General features: G+C 44.3%; 1 protein-coding gene across 1 annotated transcript in view; it reads right to left on the bottom strand.

Annotated features, from left to right (window-relative positions):
- The window catches only part of LOC149321673 (GDNF family receptor alpha-4-like), a 29,519-nt gene extending 18,575 nt beyond the window's left edge, over positions 1-10,944 (bottom strand). The window contains exon 1 of the mRNA XM_089526768.1: positions 10,718-10,944. Coding sequence (XP_089382894.1) covers positions 10,718-10,784 — 67 coding nt within the window. The 5' untranslated portion in view covers positions 10,785-10,944. The remainder of the gene's footprint in view (positions 1-10,717) is intronic.
- Positions 10,945-24,475: the final 13,531 nt, after the last annotated feature.

The raw sequence follows: 24,475 nt of genomic DNA, 5'->3' as shown, positions 1-24,475 counted from the left end.
AGGAATACTAAAAGGGAAGGCAGTTCAAGATGGATGGGAGTTTCTCAAAAGGGAGATACTGAAGGCACAATTTCAAACAGTTCCAATGAGGAAGAAAAATGGGAAGTGTCTCAAGAAACCAGGATGGATGACGAAGGAACTTTCAACTGAGCTAAGTTTAAACAGAACACGTATCAGAAATGGAAAAGGGGGGAAATCACCAAAGAGAAATTCAAACAAATAGCAAGCATGCATAGGAATAAAGTCAAAAAAGCTAAAGCGCAGAATGAATTCAGGCTTGTTAAAGAGGTTAAGAAGAATAAAAAGGGATTTTGGGGGTATGTCCACAGCAAAAAGAAGAAGGAGGAAATGGTAGGGCCACTGCGCAGGGAAGATGGCAAAATGCTAACAGGGGACAGAGAAAAGGCAGAATTACTCAACACCTTCTTTGCCTTTGTGTTCTCAGAAAAGGCAAAGGATACTCAACCTGAGGAAAAAGGAGCAGAGGACAGAATAGGGGAAATTCAGCACAGAATAAGTAAAGAGATAGTACAGGAATCCCTGGTTAAGCTAAAGGAATATAAGTCTCCTGGACCTGATGAACTACATCCAAAAATATTAAAAGAGCTGTCAAATGTAATATCGGAGCCATTGGCAATAAGCTTTGAGAACTCCTGGAGAACAGGAGAAGTCCCAGCAGACTGGAGGGCAAACGTTGTCCCCATCTTCAAAAAGGGGAAAAAAGAGGATCCCAACAATTATAGTCCAGTTAGTCTGACATCAGTACCAGGAAAGATTCTAGAGCAGATCATTAAACAGAGAGTCTGTGAACATCTAGAAGGCAATGCCATAATCACAAAAAGTCAACATGGGTTTCAGAGAAACAAGTCTTTCTTTGATAAAATTACCAGCTTGTTAAATGAAGGGAATGCTGTGGATATAGTATATCTTGATTTCAGTAAGGCCTTTGACAAGGTTTCTCATGACATTCTTGCAAACAAGCTTGTAAAATGTGGGCTGGACAAAGTAACTGTTACATGGATTTGTAATTGGTTGACCGGCCGAACCCAAAGGGTGCTCAACAATGGCTCCTTTTCATCCTGGAGGGAAGTGACCAGTGGGGTCCCACAGGGTTCTGTCCTGGGCCCAGTGCTATTCAACATCTTTTTCAGTGACATGGATGATAGAATTGGGGGCATACTCATCAAATTTGCAGGTGACACCAAATTAGGAGGAATAGCTAATACCCCAGAGGGCAAGATCAAAATTCAAAATGGCCTGAATAAACTGGAAAGCTGGGCCAAAGCTAACAACATGATATTCAACAGGGAGAAATGTAAGTTACTGCACTTAGGGCATAAAAATGAAATGCATAAATATAGGATGGGGGACACTTGGCTTAAGGAGACTACGTAGACCACAAATTGAACATGAGTCAACAGTGTGATGCAGCAGCTAAAAAGGCCAATGCAATTTTAGGCTGCATCAATAGAGGTATAATGTCTAGATCAAGGAATGTAATAGTGCCATTCTATTCTGCTTTGGTCAGGCCCCACCTGGAATATTGTGTCCAGTTCTGGGCACCAAAATTCAAAAAGGACATTGAGAAACTGGAGCGTGTCCAAGGGAAGGTGGCTAAAATGGTGAAGAGTCTGGGAACCATGTCCTATGAGGAACAACTTAAGAAGCTGGGGATGTTTAGCCTGGAGAAGAGAAGGTTAAGAGGTGATATAGCCCTGTTTAAATATTTGAAGGGATGTCATATTGAGGAGGGAGCAAGCTTGTTTTCTGCTGCTCCAGAGACTAGGATCCGGAACAATGGATGCAAGCTGCAGGAAAAGAGATTCCACCTCAACATTAGGAGGAACTTCCTGACAGTAAGGGATGTTTGACAGTGGAACACACTCCCTCAGAGTATGGTGGAGTCTCCTTCCTTGGAGGTCTTTAAACAGAGGCTGGATGGCCATCTGTTGGGGATGCTTTGATTGAGAGTTCCTGCATGGCAGGTGGGTTGGACTGGATGGCCCTTGTGGTCTCTTCCAACTCTATGATTCTATGATTCTGTGAAAATTAATTTACATCTAAATATATAAACAAGCAGCCAATCAATATACATCCCCATTCACAAAAAAGGAGAAACAAAAGACTGCAGGAACTATAGGAACACAGCATTAATTTCCCATGCTAGCAAATTCTGCAACATAGATGCCAATCATACGTGGAGAGATAAATCCTAGAGGTGCACCCTGGTTCAGGAAAGGAAGAGACACTAGGGACCACATTACAAACATATGATGGCTAATGGAATGAACTAAAGAATTCCAAAAGAAAATTAACATGTGGTTTATAGACTATAGCAAAGCCTTTGACTGCATAGATCACGGAAAGCTAGAAGATGCACTTAAAGAAATGTGAGTTCCACTACATTTGATAGTCTTGATGAGGAATCTGTACTTAGGACAAGAAGCTACTTTTAGAACAGAACATGGAGGAAAAGAATGGTTCCCAACTAACAAAGGGGTCAGACAAGGCTGTATACTATCACCCTGTTTGTTCAACCTGTATGCAGAAAATCTCATAAGGAGAGCAGGTTTAGACTCAGAAGAAGGAGGAGTAAGATAGGCAGAAGGAATATCAACAATCTGAAATATGCAGATGATATCATAATACCAGCAGAAAACATCATAAACTTGGAACAATTGATAAGGAAAGTTAAAGAAGAAAGTGCAAATGTAGGCTTACTGCTGAACATAAAGAAAACAAAAATATAGTAATGACTATGTAGGATTCAACCTAGATGTCGAGGAAATCAAAATAGTTGACCATTTCCCATACCTCAGATCAAATATTGACCAAAATGGTGACTGCAGTCAAGGAATCAGAAGAAGACTAGTAATGGGAAGGGCAGCTATGAACAAACTAGGTAAGATCCTAAAATGAAATATACAACTGAACACTAGTTAGAATCATCCAATCCATTGTATTCCCCATCACCATGTACAGATGTGAAAGCTGGATAGTGTTACTGAGTATGGATTTATATAAAATTTTGGGTGCCATGCGATCTGAAGCCATGACCCCTGACTGACCCCACAGCAAGCCGCCATTAACCTAAAGGCAAGCAGACCACATAGACAGCAGCCTTGCAAAGGCATGGTCTCAGAAAAAAGATAGAATTAAACCTTTCAGAGGAAGTTTTGGGAGTTGCTAGACCAGATTTGCAGAGACCCATTCACAGAGGACAATAGCTATGGCTCCCTCCCTCCTTAATGAGTCAGTGATTAACTTAACGGCTCAACCATCAAGGTAGCTGCTCTCCTGCAAGGTGTCAGACCTCTTGCATTGTACAACCATTGTGTAGATTTCAGCTTAGACAAAGATAAGCAATCAGAGCCTTTGTCCACCAGGCTGCCATCGCCTGAGGATACGTTTAGCAGTATATAAGGACCCCACTTTTCACCCTTCAGTGGGCTTGTCGAGCTTCCAGTTCCGAGCCTGAGTTACTAGAGCATCTTGCTCTGCTGAAATCACTTGAGTGAAGCCAAGCTCACTGTCATCGGGCCTCTAAGTTAGCTTTGCCCGCCAGAACTCAGCTCTTAAGCCACCTCAGCCGCTCTTTCCTTTTTCTGTTCCCGCGGCCATGATCCACTATCCATCCTACACCTCATCCGGTTCCTTGGAGAAGACGTCTAAGGTAAATATTCCCAACTGTGCCTCTCTCTCTTCCTTCCTTTACTCCCCGAACTCACCCCTCCCACTATAGCACTGAATGTGTGTGTGCGTGTGTGATCCCTTTTGTTGTGTGGTTTTAATAAATGTTCATATTTTAATTGCACCTCATTGGCATTCTAATCTCTTTCTCTTTGGGGTTGGACTAGGCGACCTCTGGTATACACACAGGGACACGATCCTGTGCATGCGTTGTTAGGACATACCTCTCATAAATTTGAGCTAATTAAAATTCCCCTAATTCGATCCTTCCTAACAATAGTCAAGAAGGCAGACAGGAAGAAAATCAACTCATTTGAGATATAGTGCTGGGGGAAAAGTGCTGAGGATGCCATGGATAGCCCAAAAGACAAACAAATGAGACCTAGAACAGATCAAACCCAAACTCCCCTGGAAGCCAAGATAACAAAACTGAGGCTGTTGAACTTTGGTCACATCATAAGAAGGGTTGACAATAATCCTAGGAAAGGAAGAAAGTAGTAGAAAGAGAGGCAGAGTGGACACCAGAGGTCTATCAGGGCCTGAGCAAAGCAGTGGTGGATAGGCGGTCTGGGAGATGTCTCATCCACCAGGTCACCATGAGTTGGGGTCAACTCAAAAGCAGTTAACAACAAGAAATATGCTTACTGCACTTTTACCCTGGAGTGCAACCCAGTACCTGAAATATGCCAACTGGGGGCCAATTGCATACATCAGAAGCCCCACTATTTTGGCAGAACAAAATACCCACCAGCATTTCCATAGATACATCAACAATTGCACAGAGATGCCAGCACACTACTCTCACCTTCTTCCAGTAGTGCTGGGCCAGTGAAACTGACCTGGTGTGTGACACTGTCTATATGGCTATAATCTGACTGGCCAAAAAAAACCCACCCATCCCAGAACACATATACACTGTTCACATGACACAGGCACCGCAACATGGTAGTTTGCATGAGGCCAGCCTTGAGTCCTCTTTGGCTGCTGTGTGCTTACTGTCAGTCCCAAGAACATCCGTAGATGCTGAGTTCATAGGCAGTACTCCTACAGATTTTAGCTGTGCTGTCTCCCAAAATGCCCCACTCTTGCCCTGATATCAACAGACAGCTACTGCCTCAAAGCTACAGCAGCAACTGTTTGAGTCTTTGCAACAGCTGGCACCTTTGTTATCTGGCATGTATGAGAGCAATATGGCTTTGCTATGCAACTCTGGTTGTGGGGCGCAGCCATGGCTGTCATTCCCAGTGTATTGCAAGTAGAGAGGGAGTTGCATGACTGTCTAGCCACTATCAATAACTGAAAAGACAGGGTGGAGTGGCAGGGTGTAGCTCCCACTTGTCCACTGTGCTGAAAAGCAGAAAGATTTCCCATACACCTGAACCGTGTGTATGTGCCACTTCTTTTTCTGTATGTACCAAAATCGGAAGTTGTTTTCTGTGAGGAACTCAAGCTTGGAAATGTGTTTCCCAAGTGCTTGTGTGTGTGCTTTTGAGGACTAGGCCTCAGGAACCCATTGGCTGGGTCCACTGTGCTGTGCACCATCCTCTAATCTGTGATGATCTCCTGGACATGCCTCTTCATCAGCCTATTAGTGGCACTGAAGTGTTGCTGCCACCATCATGTGACCAATAACCCTGATGGCAACGGACACTGCGACATAGCTCCTGTTATCGCTAATTTGCATTTTTTTACAGAGTGGCACCTCTTTCGCTGCCCATTCTGGGCTTAACAACTGGAGGATTCATCAGACATTGTTGTCTCTCTTTCTCTGGTATAATAGGTGAGCTGGATTGCTTGGTTAACCTTTATTTAATCTCATTGCATTGTATGCAAGCATTCTTATTTATTCTGAATTAATTATTTAGGACTCTTGGCATTCTCAATTGCTCAGGTTTTGTCCACCCATACAGGAAAAAGAAAGAGAGAATGAGTTCATTCTCACATTGCACTTGGCATTTTATGGTTAAAACCCACAGATCTATAATCTCAGTATGTTTCATGTCAGAGACGTTTCTCAGTTGACCACAAACTCTTCCATGGGGCTGTATTTATTTATAACCTACCACGTGGTATGGCCATGGCCTCTAGGTGGCCAACAAAAATGTATATAGGGCACTGCATATTAGCCATGGCTTGTTGTAATCAGCCCTGTGAGAAGCAGACAGAAGGAAGAAAGGATAATGAATTGAAATGGCATAATATTAATGTAGGCATAGCAAATCTATTACCACTAACAAGAGCTCTGATGAATCAGACCAAAATCCTGTTTCCAGTTCAGCATCCTGTTTCTTTCAATGGCTGATCTAATACTATTTAATACTGTTTCTGCTCTTATAGAGAGTCAATGGTAGCATATAGAGAGATGATGCTACAATACATTTCACCATTAATTACTCAATAATAAGAATACAAATTATTCTTATTGTTTCTTACCTGCCTCTCCCCATAGATTGAGGCAGGAAACAACAACAATTAACAGGCAAACAACATCAGTTAAAAATGTATCAGTTAAAACACACATCAATTTAAAAGGACAAATAAGATTAAATTATATTAAAATAATCCACATTGTAAATTCATCATTTAAAATTCACAATTTAAAAATCATCTGGATAAGCCTGCCAGAAGGGACTGGTCTTCAGTGCTTTTTTAAAATTCAGACAGCGTATTCAGCTGGCGAATCTCTTCCGGCAGCTCATTCCACATTCTAGGGGCAGCTGAAGAAAATGTCCTTTGGCTGACAGTTGTCAACCTCTAGTCCTGGTTGACTGGAGCAAATGTTTGCCAGAGGACTTGAGTGCATGGGGTGGATTATATGGAAGGAGGCAATCCTGTAGGCCCCCCTTGACCCAAACCATGTAGGTCTTTAAAGGTAATAACCAACACTTTGTACCTTGCCCAGAAACTAACTGGCAGCCAGTGGACTGGATGTCCCAGGAATCAATCTGGCTGTTGTGTTTTGAACTAACAAGTTTCTGAATTTGGTACAGAGGTAGCCCAGTGTACAGAGCATTGCAAACATTCAGCCTTGAGGTTACCAGCACATGCACTACCATCTACCATTTAATAGTCTGCCTACAATGCCTACATAATGACCTCCTAAATTAGAGACAGCATGCTTTAAAATGATCAGTTCCGGGGGAGAAATAGGAAAAGTGGGTTCTGCCTCTCTCATGTCTTCATTGCAGGCTTCCCTTATGCCTCAGGTTGGCCACTGGGAGAAACAGGATGCTGAACTAAATACAAGACTTTGATCTGATCCATCAGAGTTTAGTAATTTCAGTCATAATGGAGGATAATTACCGTTTATCTCAGTGCAAGTGGTCACACTCATGTATACCTGCCACTAGAAAGGTTTCAGGAAGTGGACAGTAGTACATCTACCTATCAAATTTGTAGATGACACTAAATTAGGAGGGTTACTAATACCCCAGAGGACATGGATCAGAATTCAAAATGACTTTAACAGATTAGAAAGCTAGGCCAAAACTAACCAAGTGAATTCCAACAGGGAGAAATGTGGGACACTAAGGCAGTAAAAATGAAATACACAGATATGGGATGGGTGACACCTGACTTGACAGCAGTACATGTGAAAAGGTTCTAGGAGTCTTAGTGGACCACAGGCTGAACATGAGTCAGCAACGTGATGCGGCCGCTAAGAAAGCCAATGCAATCCTAAACTGAAATATAGTGTTTAGACTGAGGGAAGAAATAGTACTACTCTGTTCTACTTTGGTCAGACTTCACCTGCCATATTGTGTCCAGTTCTGGGCACCACAATTCAAAAAGGATGTGGACAAGCTGGAGTATGTCCAGAGGAGGTGAAAGCATGTCTAAAATGTTGAAAGGTCTGGAAACCAGAGCAGGGTATGCTTAGACTGGGGAAGAAAAGGTTAAGAGGTGATATGATAGCCATAATTAAATGTTTGAAGGGATATCATATTGATGATAGATCAAACTTGTTTTCTGCTGCCCCAGAGACTGGGGCACAGAACAATAGGTTCAAACTACAGGAAAAGAAATTCCACCTCAACATTAGGAAGAATGCCCTGACAGTAATAACTGCTTGACAGTGGAATATGCTGCCCTGGAAAGTGGTGGAGTCTCCTTCTTTGGAGGTTTTTAAACAGAGGCTGGATGGCCATCTATTGGGGATGCTTTGATTGTGAGTTCCTGCATGGCAGAATGGGGTTGGACTGGGTGGCCCTTAGTTGGCCTCTTCCAACTCTGTGATTCTATGATTCTACCTAATTGTACCCTGTTCTACATTTTCTTTTCATAGTCAGGTCCATGTGTGCAGTGAATGCACAATATGGCCTGTAGAAGACCTATATTTAATGAAATAAGCGTCAGCTCTGTGCACCCATCTTCAAAAGTAAAGCCCATTGTGTTCTGGCAAATGCACACAGGCCTTCAGCCTCATATTTGTACTGCACATATCCTAAGAAAACACATGCCTTGTATTTCCCCAAATGTAGTTGCTAATATTATTTCAGACTGGAACGAATCATTTTTAAGTGTTGTTTGTACAGGGTAGAAAACAGAGGAGCGGTTTCCCATTTGACCTTCTCTCCTACAATCTATGCATCTGTCAATATTGTTAATGCAGAAAAGTCAACAGAAAAGATCCTTTTCAATCAATGTATGCTTTATGTTTAAATTGCAGGCACAAGGAAAACAAAAATCACCTTTAAGATATTTTCCACTTCCCTGGTTTCTGTGATTTCAGAATACACCAGATGGAAATATGAGTTTAATTCTGGGATGGTTCTTTTGGGCTTTCCGGCAGCATGGATAACTTAAGTTTGCTCATCTCCCCAAGGACCTGTTTAATATAGTGTTTTCCATCTGACAGATTGTCCTGGGAAACTCCCAAACAGAGCAAGAGGGAGACAGCTCTTCCTAATGATTGACCTGACAAGGGTGAAATGAGGCAAAGAGGAGTGATTGTAAGGCAAAGCCAGTCTAGCCAGCGTAGGCTAGCTATACAGCCCCAGACTGGTGCAAGAGAACATAAACAGTCACCCATGGTGACACACCTCCTGTGTGAAAACTCTCTGAGTGGATGCCATGCTTCAGTAACCCAAAGTCTAACTAGAGCTGCATCCGCACTGTGGAAATAATCCAGTTTGACACTGCTTTCATTGCCTTGGCTCAGTGCTAGGAAATTCTGGGAATGGTAGTTGGTTGTGGCACCAGAGCTTTACTCTGCTTAGTCTGGAATAGCAGCAGGCAAAGCTTTGCTCTGGAGCCCCACCAACTAGCATTCCCAGAATTCCCTAGTATTGAGCCTGAGCGGTTAAAGCCGTGTTGAACCGGATTATTTCCACAGTGCGGATGAGACCTTAGTAGCCTTACTTTGGGAAAACACCCTCCCAAAACATGCCTTTTTGCTTTTTGTTAGCAGGAAAGCTGCTGCTGAGCTGCTCTAGTCACTCCAGTCCGGAGATGGCTGCCCTTCCCTCGCCTGGAAATAGTTTCACAGGCACCTGCTGCTTGGAAAGTTCCTCCGAGGAGGATGGCACCTGCTGCTCCGGATGGAAAGCGAGAAGCAGCCCTGGCAGCTCCCGGGATCCCCTTCGGAAGCCGGGCGGCGGAGGCCAGGAAGGCTCCTCAGGAATGATCTTCCCCCTCCGTTGGCATGAAGCGCCTCCATCCAACCATCCCGCCATCCCTCCATTCACCCCTGCATCTGTCCTTCCATCCATCCATCCGTCCGTCCTCTCTTCCTTCCATCCATCCGTCCCATCCTTCCATCTCTCTCTCTCTCCTCCTTCCCTTCTTCCTCCGACAGCGGAGAACCCACCCGAAGCGCCGGAGAGGAGCCAACTGGGGATGATGGGTGGCCAGCCTTTGGAGCGCGCAAGGCACCCGAAAGCGGGCGGTGATCCTCCGGGGCTGCAGGGAGCCCAGGGGAGAGACCCTCTCCCCCCCCCCCCCAGTCCCCTCTGTCTGGAAGGGGACCGGAGGGGAAAGAAGCGCCGGGAGAGCGAGGGGGAGCCCCGGAGATGGAGAGGCGCCGCCCGAGGGGAACCAAGCCCTGCCCCCGTCCTCCTTCTTTGCAGGACCTGTCCTCCATCCCCAGCTTCTGCCCGGGAAGGACCCGGGGGATCACAGGCCCTCCTTTTCCAGGACGCCTCCTCCATTTCCGGCTTCCGTCCAGGAGGGAGTCCAACTCAGCACAACTCAGAAGCACGGGTTTACACTTAGGATTAATGATTATCCCTATTATCACTTATGAGGATGATGAGGATGATGAATGTGTCCTGTCTTCAGGACAGGTGGGTCTCCCCTGTCGGGGAGAGAAGGAGGAGAGACAGAAGGGGAATAAAGATGATCATCCCAATAGCCTCTCATTGAGCCAGGGCAGATACAGCCGTGTCATATTATTATTATTATTATTAATATTGTTAAGATTATTATTGGGAGAGGCGGGTAAGAAAGAATTAGTGATGATGATGATGATGATGATGATGATGATGATGGAGGAGGAGGACGAGGCCAAGGAAAAGCTACCAGCCCTGAGGCCGGGGGCTGTTTTGATGGGCGTCCACCTGCTGTGTGTCCTTTGAAACTGAGGTGTCTTTTAAGGGAGGTTTGTGCTTGTCCTTCGCCTGGATCCGAGACATTACTATTACTCTTCTTCATTCCTTGCCTTCCTCCTCCTCCTCCTCCTCTGCTCCCGGATCGAGGCCAGGGAGGGAGACCAACAACCAAGCCCTGAAAGCCCCCTCCTCAGTTTCGAAGGGCCGGCGGTGGCGGCGGCGGCGCCGGGGCTGGGAGCCTTCCTTTAGCCCGGTCCTCCCTCCGCCTCCCCTCCAGGTCTAAGCCCCCCAAGCAAGGCTTCCCCCCCCTTGGGACGCCTGGCTTGGCCTTGAGCGGCGCCCTGGCTCTCCTTTGGCCGCCTCCCTCCCTTGGGTCTGGAGAGCCCCCAAGTGGCGGGGCCGCTCCTCCTGGGACCCCGGGAAGACTCAGACCCCCTCCCTCCCTCCCTCCCTCCGGAGACCCCCTTCCCCAGACCCACCGGCTGTGGAGAGGAGGAAGAGCATCCCCAGCAGCAGCAGCAGCAGCAGCAGGCGCGGGAGCCCCATGGCGGAGGAGGAGGAGGAGGAGGAGGAGGGCTGGCTGCTGTCTCCGGGCTCACATGCTGGGCGGCGGGAAAGGCAGCCCTAGTTCCCGGGCAGAGCGCTGCCTTAGTCGGCTGCCAGCCCACCTGCCGCACCTCCAGCAGCAGCAGCAGCAGCAGCAGCCCCCGCCTCCTCCTGCTGCTCTGCTGCCGGGCGCCGGAGTGGGCGGCAGGTGCGCGCGACACCAGGAGAGGGAGAGGGAGAGGGCGCGCGCCAGGGAGGAGCCCCAGTGGCTGCTCCTTCTTCTCCTTCTCCCCTGGCCCCCTTCAGCCAGCCAGAGGCAGCAGAGGCAGCCCAGCTCTCCTCCTCCTCCTCCTCCCTCCTCTCTCCGCACCGCCAAGGAGGACCAAGCAAAGGGAGAAACCCCCAGGACAAGAAAAGCTAGTTCTTAGTCAGGCTCAGGACGGAGGGCGCTTTGGAACTCCTTCCATCCCGGACAAGAGGAGGACATGGAGGACAGGGCCCTGGACCAGGAGGAGGAGGAGGAGGAGGGCCTGCCTGAGGGCCACCCGGGGCCAGGAAAGACCAGCAAAGACCAGCTCAAAACCTAGGCTAGTTCTTGGCCATCTTCGGAATGGAGGGCGCTTTGGAGAGTCCTCCTGGAGGGGAGGCTAGAACGGAGGACATGGTCCCGGACATGCCTTGCCCTTTGGAGGACATGGCCAAAGAAAAGCTCCAAACACGCCTAGAAATACAAATGTAAATCAGCTCCAAATGGAGGACATTGTGGAATTCCTCCCAAGGTCCAGGAAAGGAGGGCGCCTGGCGCACCCAGGGCCTGTGAGAGGCGGAGGAGAAGGCAGAGAGGCTTCCTCGGCCTCTTTGGGGCTTGGGAACATTGAAACCCGGCTGGGGCTCAGGCCTAACTCCAGGGCTTTGGTGGCTTCCTTGCTGGGGGCCGATGGAGGAGTTACGTGTTACTTTACTGTCTTTTGTCAGCCTATGATCTAAAGAAGAGTGGCCTCTGCCTGCATTGAGATTCCCCCCCCCCAAAAAAAAAACCCCATCTGAACTACAACAGAGACAATATCTGGTACAAAATGTAGGCCTGTGACTCCAACACCATCAACGCCCCCCCCCCCCCGCCATGTATGATTTTTAACATCTTATGCCTGATGTAGAAGCCAGGGGAGCTTCAAAACCTTACAGGATATGTCTTGTGCATTTTGGCTGGCCAATAAAGGTAGCGCTCTCTTGTGAAATTTGGATTTTGCTTAATTTTATTGTATGGCCAGCATGGCTACCCCTGAATATGTTTCCAACTGTCAAATCATTACTCCAGAATGGCTCTCATTGATCATCCAACCTTGCATTTAGTTTTAGCTGACCTTCCTCCACCAATGCACCATCCCAAACTTAAACCTGACAGGCTGGATAGACTCAGCAAGTATTTGGGAAGTGTCCTTATGTGGAGTTCAGCCCATTAGGCCAGCCACCTCAGAGCTCTTTAGAAAGGCTTTCCCAATTAAGATGGCCAGATGTACTGGAAGGGGATGGCTAGACTAATAATCCAACATGTTAGGATCCCATCAACACTGGGAAAAGCTCCTGTTGCCCAAAGAAAGGTGGGGGACTGCTGGGGTCCCCAACAATTGTGTCAGCTTCTCCTTAAATGTTGGGGGAATTAAGCTCACAAGAAGCTGGGTAACTTTAGGACCTTTAGCACCTGTGTATATCAGTAATAACTGAAGAGGATTCCAAGTTTGAGTGAATTAAGGTTTTATTTAGACATATGCAGAGTTCATTTGTACAGAACAACAGCAGTTCAAACAAACACAGCATTTGCAGCTAACCAAAATGGAAATATGGAAATTGGATCATGGAGTTTCATAGGACTGAAGAGGCCGATATTCACCTCTCCAAAAAGGAAACCACAGAAAGCAAGAGTGGCTCAGACTGGGGTCTGAGAAGATACAGGGCTCAAGGAAAACTCTGTGTGCACTGTGCTTTTATACCTGATAACTAGCCTCTTGGGGTGTACTTCATGATCTCTGGCAATTTAACAAAGATCTGATAGCTTTCTTAGGAATCAGCAATAGGATTTTATGGACTGGGTGGTGGTTTTAACTTCAGGGTAACAAAAATAGTGATTGGATGAGGACAGTCCATGGTAGATGGACATGAAAGTTGGCTGGAACATGCCAGGGGGTTGACAGAAAGAGATGGCTTACTACTTTGGTGCAATGAGATCTCCTTTGTCTCTTGGTGTAAAAGGAAATGCAAAGGGACCCAGGGAAAGGAAGCAGTCAGCACACCCATTTAGCTTTGATTGTAACATTACCTGGATCATACACATGTCCTTACATTTTTCTCATGGGAACTTCTCCTTGTGTTCCAAAGGTCATTGTGATTTCTTAAGAACATGCTAGCTCCAGACATGAAAATATGGAGACCATCACGGGGTTTGCAGGGTTTACCAACACTCCCTCCCACTGGCTGCCATTGACTCCCCTTCATAGAGACAGAGAGAATTTCCAACACTACCTGGAACATTGGAGGATAGAAGTTGAGACTATTTGCATGCAGCATGTATTCTCTTTTGTCTCAGACACTGAAGTAGGCTAGAGAAGGGGAAGGGCAAAGAAGTTGAACAGCAAAGTGTCATGAGATTATCAGCAAATTATTCCATCATGCTGTCTTCAGGTACTTCATGTCCTGACTACATTTTTCCAGCTACATTGTGGACAAATCTAGTGGACACTGTATCCTTGTCATAGGTTTTCATTTTTGTGGGGGGGGGGGGGGGGGGAGAGCAGACTTTTGTCAATTGCTTATGCCATAATAAATTTGGTTGTCTGTAACAAATAAGTAACTGTCGCCCGTTACAGACGGGCCTTTTAGTACGGAGTCAGTCCGTACTAGGGTTAGGAAGGTGCGGTGCTTCCGCACCCCCCTAACCCTAGTACGGACTGAGTCCGTACAAAATGGCGGTGCCTCATCTACATGGGGGCCGCCGTGACGACGTCACGACCGCGCCGCCTCTATATGGGGCGGCGCGGACGTGACGTCGTTGCTCCGCGTGAGGCCGCTTAGTGCGCCCTTTGCATGGAGCAGGAAGGAGCTCCATTTTGGAGCTCCTTCCTGGTTTGCGGCGCTGCTTTGAGTCACTGGGCGCAGCCTTCAGATGGCTGCGCCCAGCAACGCAAGGGAGAAAGGGGCCAAGCGGCCCCTTTCTCCTCCTCCCCACCGCTGTGGGGTATCCTTGGGACTTGAAGCCCCAAGGACACCCCTTTCCAGGCTGCGGGGAAGTGGCCTTTTGCCGCTTGCCCGCGGACAAGAAAGCGGCAGATCGGGGCCTCAGTGGCTGCCGTTCTGGCCGCTGAGGCCCCGATACCCCGGGGAAAGGGGCGGGTACAGGCCGCTGCTTTTCGGTGGTCTGTAATGCACCTCTGTTTATTTGGGTGTTTATTTGGCCTACAGCTCTCATCAGCCTTGGTGGGCATAGCCAGTTGGAGAAGTCATGTAAACTGAAGTAGAGGGCAGACCACAGTTGAACATACCTGGCTTGTCAGGTACTACACAATTTTTTCTTTAGCTGAAGAAAAGCTATGGAAGAATAAATCAGTATTTCCCTATGAAGAATAGTATACAATAGAATTCCCTCAAACTGTGTTGCAGCAGGGCTTTTTTTTGGGAGGGGGAAACGGGGCAAAAAAATCCGCAAACAAGAAAACCTCCTAACCTGTACCTTGGCCAAATGCTGCCAGGTAATGCTAATATTTTATAATTGAAGAACAGACAGGAATTCTAAAAGTGCAGTTTTCTGAAGTTGTTTCCGTACACTTAACTATAAAGTGCCATTTTACAGTGCTTCAGTCATACATGTGTGTAGTAGTATCAGGTCACCCTAAGATCCACAAGGGTCGATGAGAATAGGACACAATAAAAGAAGATGAAAGGTAGAATTGTCCAAGCTATTGCATTCCCCATCACCATGTACAGATGTGAGAGGTCAACAGTAAAGGAAGCAGACAGAAAGAAAATCAATTGATTGGAGATGTGGTGCTGGAGAACGCTAAGGATACCATAGACAGCCAAAATGATAAACAAATGGATGCTTGAACTGATCAAGCCTGAAATCTCCTTGGAAGCCAAGATGATCAAACTGAGGCTCTTGTAGTTTGGCCTCATCATGAGAAGTCACGACTCATTGGAGAAAACAATAATGCTAGGAAAGGAGAAGGGATGTAGAAAGAGAGGAAGGCTTCACACAGATGTTTGGAATCAATTAGGAGGACATGGTCATATGTCTGCAGAACCTGAGAAGAGCAATGGAAGACAGGAGATCTTGAAGATGTCTCATCCACAGGGTCACCTTGAGTTGGGAGCAACTTGAGGGTGGCTAACACACACAGAGATGCACCCTAAAATGCACTACAATCATGAACAGGTATACTAGCACCAGGTCACCCTAAGATCCACAAGTGCATTTTGATGCCTGTGAGAACAGGATGATGAAGGCTCCTTGAATTTACAGCTTTTCAGCTTGAGCTGCATGATTAACCTTGTGGACCTTAGGGTGACCTGGCATTGTTACACCACTTTATGATCTTAGTGCATCAGTAATAAGCATCCAGATCCTTTTGCATAGCCATTTTGGTTGTCTTGATGTTCAAGTACTCTCTGATGTGAGTTACAATGGGATAAATGTTCTGTGGGTTTTGGTGCCAGGGAAGCCCTGAGCTGGCTTAGGAAGTGAGCAACTGTTTTGGTTGGTATATAAGAGGACAGGTCAATATTGAGAACATTTGTCATGAGAGTGCTGTGGGAAGGCATGACACGTCTTGCTGGATCAGGCTGAAAGCTCATAAATCCCAATAGCTCATTTCCCATGGTGACTAACTAGATCCTCTATGTTAACCCTGCAAGTAGGACAGAGAGACATTCCCTTCTTGTTGGCTCCGCTACCATTTGTATTCAAAGGTATAGTGCTTTTGAAAGTGAAGGTTCCATTAGCTGCTGCTATGGCTTATTGCTGTTACTAACCTGAAAATGCATGGAGAAAAGTCTGTTAAAGCCCACAGGCATCCTTACTTTATTTGCAGTGAATGCTATGCAAAACAGTACTTTACTTGATCTATTCTGAATCCACTGATGATCAGTATTATGCATTGTGTGTGTATGTGTGTTGTGTGTCTTCACATCATTTCTGACTTATGGCTACCCTAAGGTGACTCTATCATGGGGTTTCCTTGACATGATTTGTTCAAAGGAGGTTTGCCCTTGTTTTCTTCTGAGGCTGTATGACTTGCGCAAGGTAACCTGGTGGGTTTCATAGATGAGAAGGAATCGAACCCTAGTCTCCAGTCATAATCCAAGACTCAAGACACTGCTCCATGCTGACTTATACCTTTTGTAATTTTACAGACTCTGTCCTGTCATCACACTTTATCTTTTTGATGAACTTCAAAGATAGGCTTTTCTGCATCTGGGTGATGCATTTGATGAGGTAGACTGAGTCTTAGAAAGCTTACAGTACAGACTCCTTTCATTCTCAAATATCTACACCATATCTTTGTATTAAAGTCCATAAATGCTTCTATCTTTCTTCATAGGAAACTGTGTCTTTATCCTCTGACAATTGCAGATCATTTTTAAAAAGCATTTTCCAGTTTTTTTGAGATGGGATGACCAGAATTTTACACCGTATTCCAGTTGCACCTTCATATGATAATGATGATCATCAGAGAAATAACAGTTAAACACTATATACATAAATTAGAAAAAGCTATCAGAGGCTAATCAGTTTGTTGATATCATTTTCTTTGCAGCAAGCGTGTTAAGAGAAATAGTGTTCAGCTCAGTTTGGATGTGGAGTTTCACCTGCTGTGAATTTGTGTTTGAGTGAAATGGAGCTTGCTCAGTTGATTAGGCAGGTGCTCCAGTATATGCTGAACTGAGGGTTGGTAATTTACTACATCAAAGTAATGATTCTAAAAGTAGATTGAACAATCTTGTGAATGTACCTGTCAAGTGAGCTTATTTCTCCCAAGACTGTTTCATGCAAGAGTGGCTATTGAATATTATAATATTAACCTAAACTCAGATTTGGGGGGGGGGGGGGGAGGGGGGAGAAAGAAAGAAAGAACCCTAAGCCATCACCTGCTTTGGATAGTTATTAGCATTTGACAGCTTTGAGAATATGATTTGGACAGAGCCCAAAGTATTGTCATTCAAGTAAAACACTGTTGTATTGTAACAACAGGCTGCTATTGCAGTTAACCCAGCCTTGTCCCAAAGTATTCCCAGTGCTATGATGTGGTTGTGCTCAGGTCACCAGATGGCCTCTTATAACCAGAGCTGCTAGTGGACTCCATTGTTTACTTCCACATAGGTTGTCAGGAAAATTCCTCCATGCTATTTCTATTTTGAGAATTGTGGATTTGGTTTCATGTGAAAACAAGCCAACTATTTCAATGCCAGTTACCTCTGATGTGTGTTGTATGTTACAGGGAGGGGGTTAGACTCTAAACAACGCCTTCTGTGGTGATGTGCAGGTCCATCTGGGCCTAAGGGGAGTTCTTTTGTTTTTTAATGTCATGGCAGTTCAGAAAAATAAGGTCATGATAATTTTGTAATTGACTTGACCTTTTTTATCTAACTAGGGCCTGTTACAGACAGCCAAAATAAAGCTGCTTTGAGTCACAGTGGAGGTATGGTGTTTCAATGATGCATGTGTCCTAAGAGTTCAGAAGTCGCACCAAAGCCACGCTCCAGCCCTAAAGACTGGAAGGTGGCTTTGGTGCAGCTTCTGGACTCTTAGGATGCATGCATCATTGAAACACCATACCCCCACTGTGACTCGAAGCAGCTTTATTTTGGCTGTCTGTAACAGGCCAATATCTGGTTTGCTCTGCTCCCTTGGTGGGTTCATTCATTTTTTTTAAGTTGTTACATTTATACCCTGCCTTTCTCCCCAGTGAGTTGTGAAGTAAGTAAGGCTGAGAGAATGAGAATGGCCCAAGATCAGCTGTTAAGTTTCATGACTCATTGGGGGTTTATACCTGGATCCTCCAGGTTGCAGTCCAGTACTCTGAACAATAAAACACATTGTCTCTTCTTGTTTCCATTTAAACCAGAGCTAGATCTTTTAAAATGTGGGGCATAATTGGCATTATTTTAAAAATAGGAAATGGTCATCAGACTAACCTGTGATATGGCTTTGCAAGCAATTACCATACCACATTAATATGCTGCCAGATATGGCATGCAAAACAATATACTATGCAGGTGTAAGTGTCTTAGCATTCTGTTTTGTCACTGCATAGTTCTTCTGCTGTATAACATGGCTGCACATTAAAATGTTGTTCTGGAATATTTAGTTTATGAGATTCAAGTGTACTAAGAAAGTAGCAGCTCATATATTCTGCAAGGAAGTGTTATTACATATCCACAACGTCCAAAGAAGACAACTGCTGTTCTTCCTGAGTGGCCACCTGAGCATGTTGATATGGGTAGCCACAGATCTTGTATTCATCTCATGCTTCATGTGTCTCTCTTTCCTCATGGTGGTGTTTTCTCCATTTTCTGCAGCTGGAAATATCTTGTTACACATGAAAATGGAAATGTCTAACTGCTGTTTAAACAATTATCAGTACATAAAACAATAAGGGGTTATAACCATTTTTGAACAGGAAACAGTAATGCGGAGCTATGCAGACACTTGAAATAAGAGTCTTCGACATAGCTGGATTTGCTTCAGAATAAGTGTGCATGAGAATAGGCTGCAAATGTTGGATGCTGGTGCAAAAGAATCTAAAATACCATTCAAGTCATATTTATAGTGAACATTTTCTTTAAAAAAACATTCAATAGTGCTTTATCCCTGTCCAATAACAGATGTTAGAAAATTTGACATGTGTAGTTGATGCTCTTAAAACTAGATTTTTATTTCCATGTAAACATGTAATTATGTCTTGCAACTATGTAAAATGATGAATTAAAAAGGGTGATCATTTTGCATTCCAGAGCATGTATGCAAAAGCTTGTCTCCTACTAGATGATGAACAGAGAACTGGTACCTTGGGTCACTGTTATTTGAGGTGGCTGCCCTGAGGAAAGTACTGCTATGAGTGATACGTGTGAAGGGTTGTCATACTGAGGATGGAGCAAGCTTGTTTTTTGCAGTTCCAGAGAATAGATTTCTGATGGAAATTTTTCTGCATCACACACACACACACACACACACTTATTTGTACTTGCTTGGGCTGTTGTACTGCAATCAGTGATGTTAGATGGGTTCAATACAGAACATGAACAAACTTAGAAGAAATTCTTCTTCTAAGAAGACAAGCACTGACAACCCCTAGTGCGCAAAGGAGTAGGCTAACAAAGGATCGCACTGCTAATCTTGTTGATACTTCACAAAATCTCTTCTCAGTCAGTCACAAGCAGAAGCAATCAAGACAAAATATGACCAGTTTCCTCAGCCTGCACACCCATCCTTTCACACTCATTGGTTAGTGAAACAAAATGTTCAAATAGTTGTATTGAATCATTTTTTTTCCAATTTGAAATGGAACTGATAAGTAGTGCGGAGTGAGGGAAGTGAAGATATTACAGTTACAGCTAAGCAAAAGAAAATTAAACTGATGATATGGGAGATATCAGGTACAGCTGTCTTTTGGTAAGTGTTCTTTCAAGTTTAGTTGATTTTTGTTAAATAAAGGGAGGTAAATGCGATTTCCTTTACATTATTACAAGTATCTGAGTAAAATAATTTGCACATAAAGCTTTCAGTGTGTTTCATTTAATCCCAAATGTGATAAATCAGATAACATTACCTACAGCATTGGAAAATTTTCCAGTTTTCCTTTTTCTGGAAACTCACATCACTGGGTGGGACCCCTCTTGTTTTCTGAAGCTGTTACATGCTGCCAGAGCCAAGTCAGTTATGAAGAGGGACAGGTACAAAACAATTTGACAATTCTGAAATCAATTTTTTCAGTATCTTTGTTGCTAATTATATTCTTGGAGCTGTTTTCTCGGTTGGTGCTAGTCGTAATTTTAGGCTCAATTATTTTGTCAATATGGATCCAGTATGTTCAGGTTACTTGAATATTGTCTTTCTGCTATAGAATTATTTCTTCATACTCAGTTAAACATTAAATATTGTTTGTGGTGTTCAGAGTGTTTTTTTTTTAATGAGAATTCTTGTAATCTTATGCAAAATGGCAAAATGTAGCAATGCTTCATACCATAGTTTATTTTGTTTGCACAGATATAAAATGCATAGATATAGAATGGGGGACACCTGGCTTAACAAGACTACATGTGAAAGGAATCTAGGAGTCCAGTAGACCACAGGTTGAACATGAGTCAACAGTGTGATGCAGCAGCTTAAAAGGCCAATGTGATTCTAGGCTGCAACAATAGAGATCTAGTGTCTAGATCAAGGAAATTAATAATGCCACTCTATTCTGCTTTGGTCAGGCCTCACCTGGAATACTGTGTCCAGATCTGGGCACCACAATTCAAAGAAAAATATTGCAAGCTGGACTAAAATGGCGAACAGTCTGGAAACCGTGCCCTATGAGGAGAGACTTAGGGAGTCAGGGAGAAGAAACAGTTAAGAAGTGATATGATAGCTCTGTTTAAGTATTTGAAGGGATGTCATACTGAGGATGGAGCAAGCTTGTTTTCTGCTGCTCTAGAGAATGGGATCCAGAATAATGGATACAAGAAAAGAGAGTCCACCTAAACATTAGGAGGAACTTCCCGACAATAGCCTGGGACAGATGGGCGCGATAGGGTGCCCTCGTCACATGCGAGGGGCAATGCTTACAGATGCCCCTCGCACGTGACGAGGGCGTCAAAATGGCGGCATTCTGTACAGATGGGCGCCACCATTTTGACACGATGGATACTTAGCTTAGCATCTGCATGTCGCGGCGTCATTATGGCGCCACAAAAAGAACCCGCTTTTTGCGGGTTCTTTTTGCTGTGCGAGGAAGCCGCACAGTTTGTCTGCTGCAGCTTCCTCGCACAGCAAAACAAGGCGCTAGTGAGAGCTATTTGACAGTGGAACACACTCCCTCTGAGGGTGGTGCAGTCTCATTTGTTGAAGAGCTGTTTGACAGTGGAACACATTCCATCTGTTGGTAGTACTTTGATTGTGAGTTCCTGCATGCAGCGACATAGCCAAGGGAGGGTCCGTGGGGTCCGCCTCCCCTTCCGTTAGATACAATGAATGGTGCATCATGTCGTGCCACCGTGCCCAAGCCCCATTATAATAGTGGCACTTAGTCTGCCCCCCCTTCCCAAAATCCTGGCTACGTCCCTGCTGCATGGCAGGGGATTGGACTGGATGGCCTTGTGGTCTCTTCCAACTCTATGATTCTATAACACTAAAGCTCAAAGACAAACAATTTGCCCGTGGATCAGGCAAGAAGATTGAGTTTTGTAAAGGAAAGGTAGAATGTCAAAAAAAAGTCACTCTGTGTTCTGCACATTCCCAATCAAGCTCCAACAGATATTTATGTATGTTGTTGTTCCTCAAGTGGACAAAGTCACTTTAGTCTGCACATTATAATTTTTAGTGTGACAGAATAGTATACAGTAGAATTTCCCAGAAAAAACTCAATTGCAGCAATTCTAGAATCCCATATTAGAAGGCTTCCCCTCCCCCCCCCCCCCCCCCCCCCCCCCCGATGGAGAAAGCAAATTTGCTTTCACTGCATTGATGAGAAATTCTTGATAGGTGAACACAGTAAATAGATAAATTCAACTCCACTGCTAAAAGTTATATAGCGGGAGTGGCAATTGTATTGGAATGCTATGCGATTCCAACCATTTACATAATTCACTCCCTTCCAGTGTGCTCCTCCTTGTATGTTTGGGCATATCACACTTTTTAAGTAGACATAATCCCAGCAACCTGACCACATAAAAAACTGCTTGAGTATCAACTGGAAAAACAAATGCCAAAGAACAGGTGCCACATACGTAAGCTCATTCTTCTTCTGTTATACGATGCTGTTTTTATTTTAAAAGGGACAAATAAGATGTACCATAAGATGTACAATCCATATTTAAAATTCATCATTTAAAATTCACAATTTAAAAAGCATCGGGATAAGCCTGCTGGAAGAGACTGGTCTTCAATAATCTTTTAAATTCAGACAGCATATTCAGCTGTTGAATCTCTTCCGGTAACTCATTCCACGTTCTAGGGGCAGCTGAAGAAAAAGTCCTCTGGCTGACAGTTGCCAGCCTAGTCCTGGCTGACTGGAGTAAATGTTTGCCAGAAGACTTGAATGTATGGGGCAGATTATATGGGAAGAGGTGATCCTGTAAGTAACCTTGACTCAAACCATGTAGGATTTTAAAGGTAATAACCAAAAGTTTGTACCTTGCCCAAAAACTAATTGGCAGCCAGTGGAGTGATTTTAATATTGGTGTAATTTGACCACTCCTGGAGCTTCCAGTAATCAATCTGGCTGTCATGTTTTGAACTAAATGAAGTTTCAAACTTGGTACAGAGGTAGCCCAGTGTATCTAGCACACTGCAAAATTCCAGCCTTGAGGTTACCAGCAAGTGCAGTATCATCTTTAGATCCTCCAGCTCTAGGTAGAAGACAAAGCTGATAGTAGGCACACCCGGCTGTTGCATCTATTTGAGCTATCATTTGGAGCAACAGATCCAGAAGCATCCCAAAGCTGCAAACACAGTCTTTCAGGGGGAGTGTAACCCCATCCAGAAGTGGGTGACACACCTCCAGATTCGGACACTTGACAGTAAGCACCTTTGTCTTGCCTGGATTCAGCTTCAATTTGTTTTTCCGCATCCAGCCCATTACCTCCTCCAGAGGAGACATACTATTCTTAGCTGAGGCTGTATATGAAGGCATGGAGAAATAAATTTGGGTGTCATCTGCCTATTGATAGCACCCTGCCCCATACTTCCAGATTATCTCTACCAGTAATTTCATATAGATTTTGAATAGCATGGCATCTTGTGGTATGCCATGTAACAGCTTCTTTTTTAAAGAAGCAGCTATCCCCAAGCACCACCATCTGGAACCTGCCTGAAAGACCGGACTGGAACCACTGAAGTACAGTGCTTCTGATTCCTAAATCCCCCAGGCAGAAGGATATCATGGTCAATGGTACTGAACGCTGCTGAGAGTCGAAAAGCACCGGCAGGGACCCACTGCTCTCTCAATGCTCAGGTGAAGATTATCCACTAAAATGTCCTTAGCAGTCTCACTACTGAATCCTGCTCTGAAACCAGTTTGAAATGTGTCTAGATAATTTGTATCATCCAAGACTGACTGGAGTTGGAAGGCAACTGGCTTCTTGATCACCTTGCCCAAAAAAGGAAGATTTGATACTGGTCTATAGTTGTTTAAGTCTATGGGGTCCAGAGAGGGCACACAAAACTCAATCTTCCCATTTATTTTTTAGCATGCCTTCAGATTCATCATCCAACAGATGACGTAAATATAATCTCTTTCAATGTTTTCCTGTTGCTGCAAATTCAAGCAAGACATTCTTTCATAATAGAACAATTTGTGCTCTTCAGTTTCAAGAAACTAAAATCAAGACATAAACAAATTACTCAGAATCTGTGCTAAATTGTGACTGAACCTGATGTTTCACACCCAAACATCTTGCTTGTGTTTTGGGCCTTCAAGTCAGTTCCAATTTATGGCAACCTTATCCTAGGGTTCATACCCTGAACAGGGATTTGAAACCTGGTGTCAAAGACTTACTCCAACACATAAACCACACTGGCTCTCTTACTTTGTATTATTTTGTGTATAAAATCTTTTAAAATTAAAAAAAATTCAAACTGATGGCTATCCTCTTTTTGTGTAAAGTATTAAAATTAACATGTGCACCCACTAGAGCCTAGATTCAATTGTCTCAACTAAAGTGGAACCATTGACTAAATTATTAATGGTTAGTCAACCATGGACTGCTAAAAAGACAATAAATGGGTCTTGGAGCAAATAAAGCCTGAACTCTCTCTAAAAGCCAAAATGACTAAACTTTGGCTATATCATGAGAAGACATGACTCATTAGAAAATACAATAGGAGAATAGTAAGATCACATTCTGGATGGATAGACTGAATCAAGAAAGCCACAGCCCTGAGTATGCCAGACCTGAGTAGGGCTGTTGGTGATAGGGTGACTTGGAGTTTCTCATTGTTAGAGTCATAAAGTCAACTTGACAGCAGTTAACAAGTCAATCCAATTGATTCAGTAGGTCTGTTCTAGATGCATAGGACTAAGCATGCAGGTTTGTTGAGTATTACCAAGAATAATGTCTTAGACATCAGCTTCTCTAAGCACTGACATCTCAATGAACAAATTCATGCACCTTTGGAATCAACCCCCTTAATTTCCTCACCTTCTCAAACAGTAACTGTAACTCAAACAATTGGCAACTTACTCCCACTGGTCTTGAACTCTGAAGTGCTTGTGTTTACTATGCCAAAAAACACCTACACCTAATCCAGGAAACACTGAACTTTTCTTCCTGCCATTCAAAGGATTAGGAAACCAACCCTATTTGTTCCAAACTTGAGCTTCTTGTACCCAAAGTGTAAAGAAAAACCTTAACCCTTGCACTGAGCTCAATGTCCAAAAAGTGGCATGATTGAAAAGATTTTAATGCAATCACTTTCTATTATTATCTCTCCTCTTGTC

The sequence above is a fragment of the Sceloporus occidentalis genome, unplaced genomic scaffold (assembly GCF_023333645.1).
Source record: "Sceloporus occidentalis isolate IW3139 unplaced genomic scaffold, rSceOcc1.0.p SCAF_1, whole genome shotgun sequence".
Classification (NCBI taxonomy): Eukaryota; Metazoa; Chordata; class Lepidosauria; order Squamata; family Phrynosomatidae; genus Sceloporus; species Sceloporus occidentalis.
The sequence above is the reverse complement of the archived record's forward strand: the minus strand, read 5'-3'. Positions and strand labels throughout refer to the sequence as shown.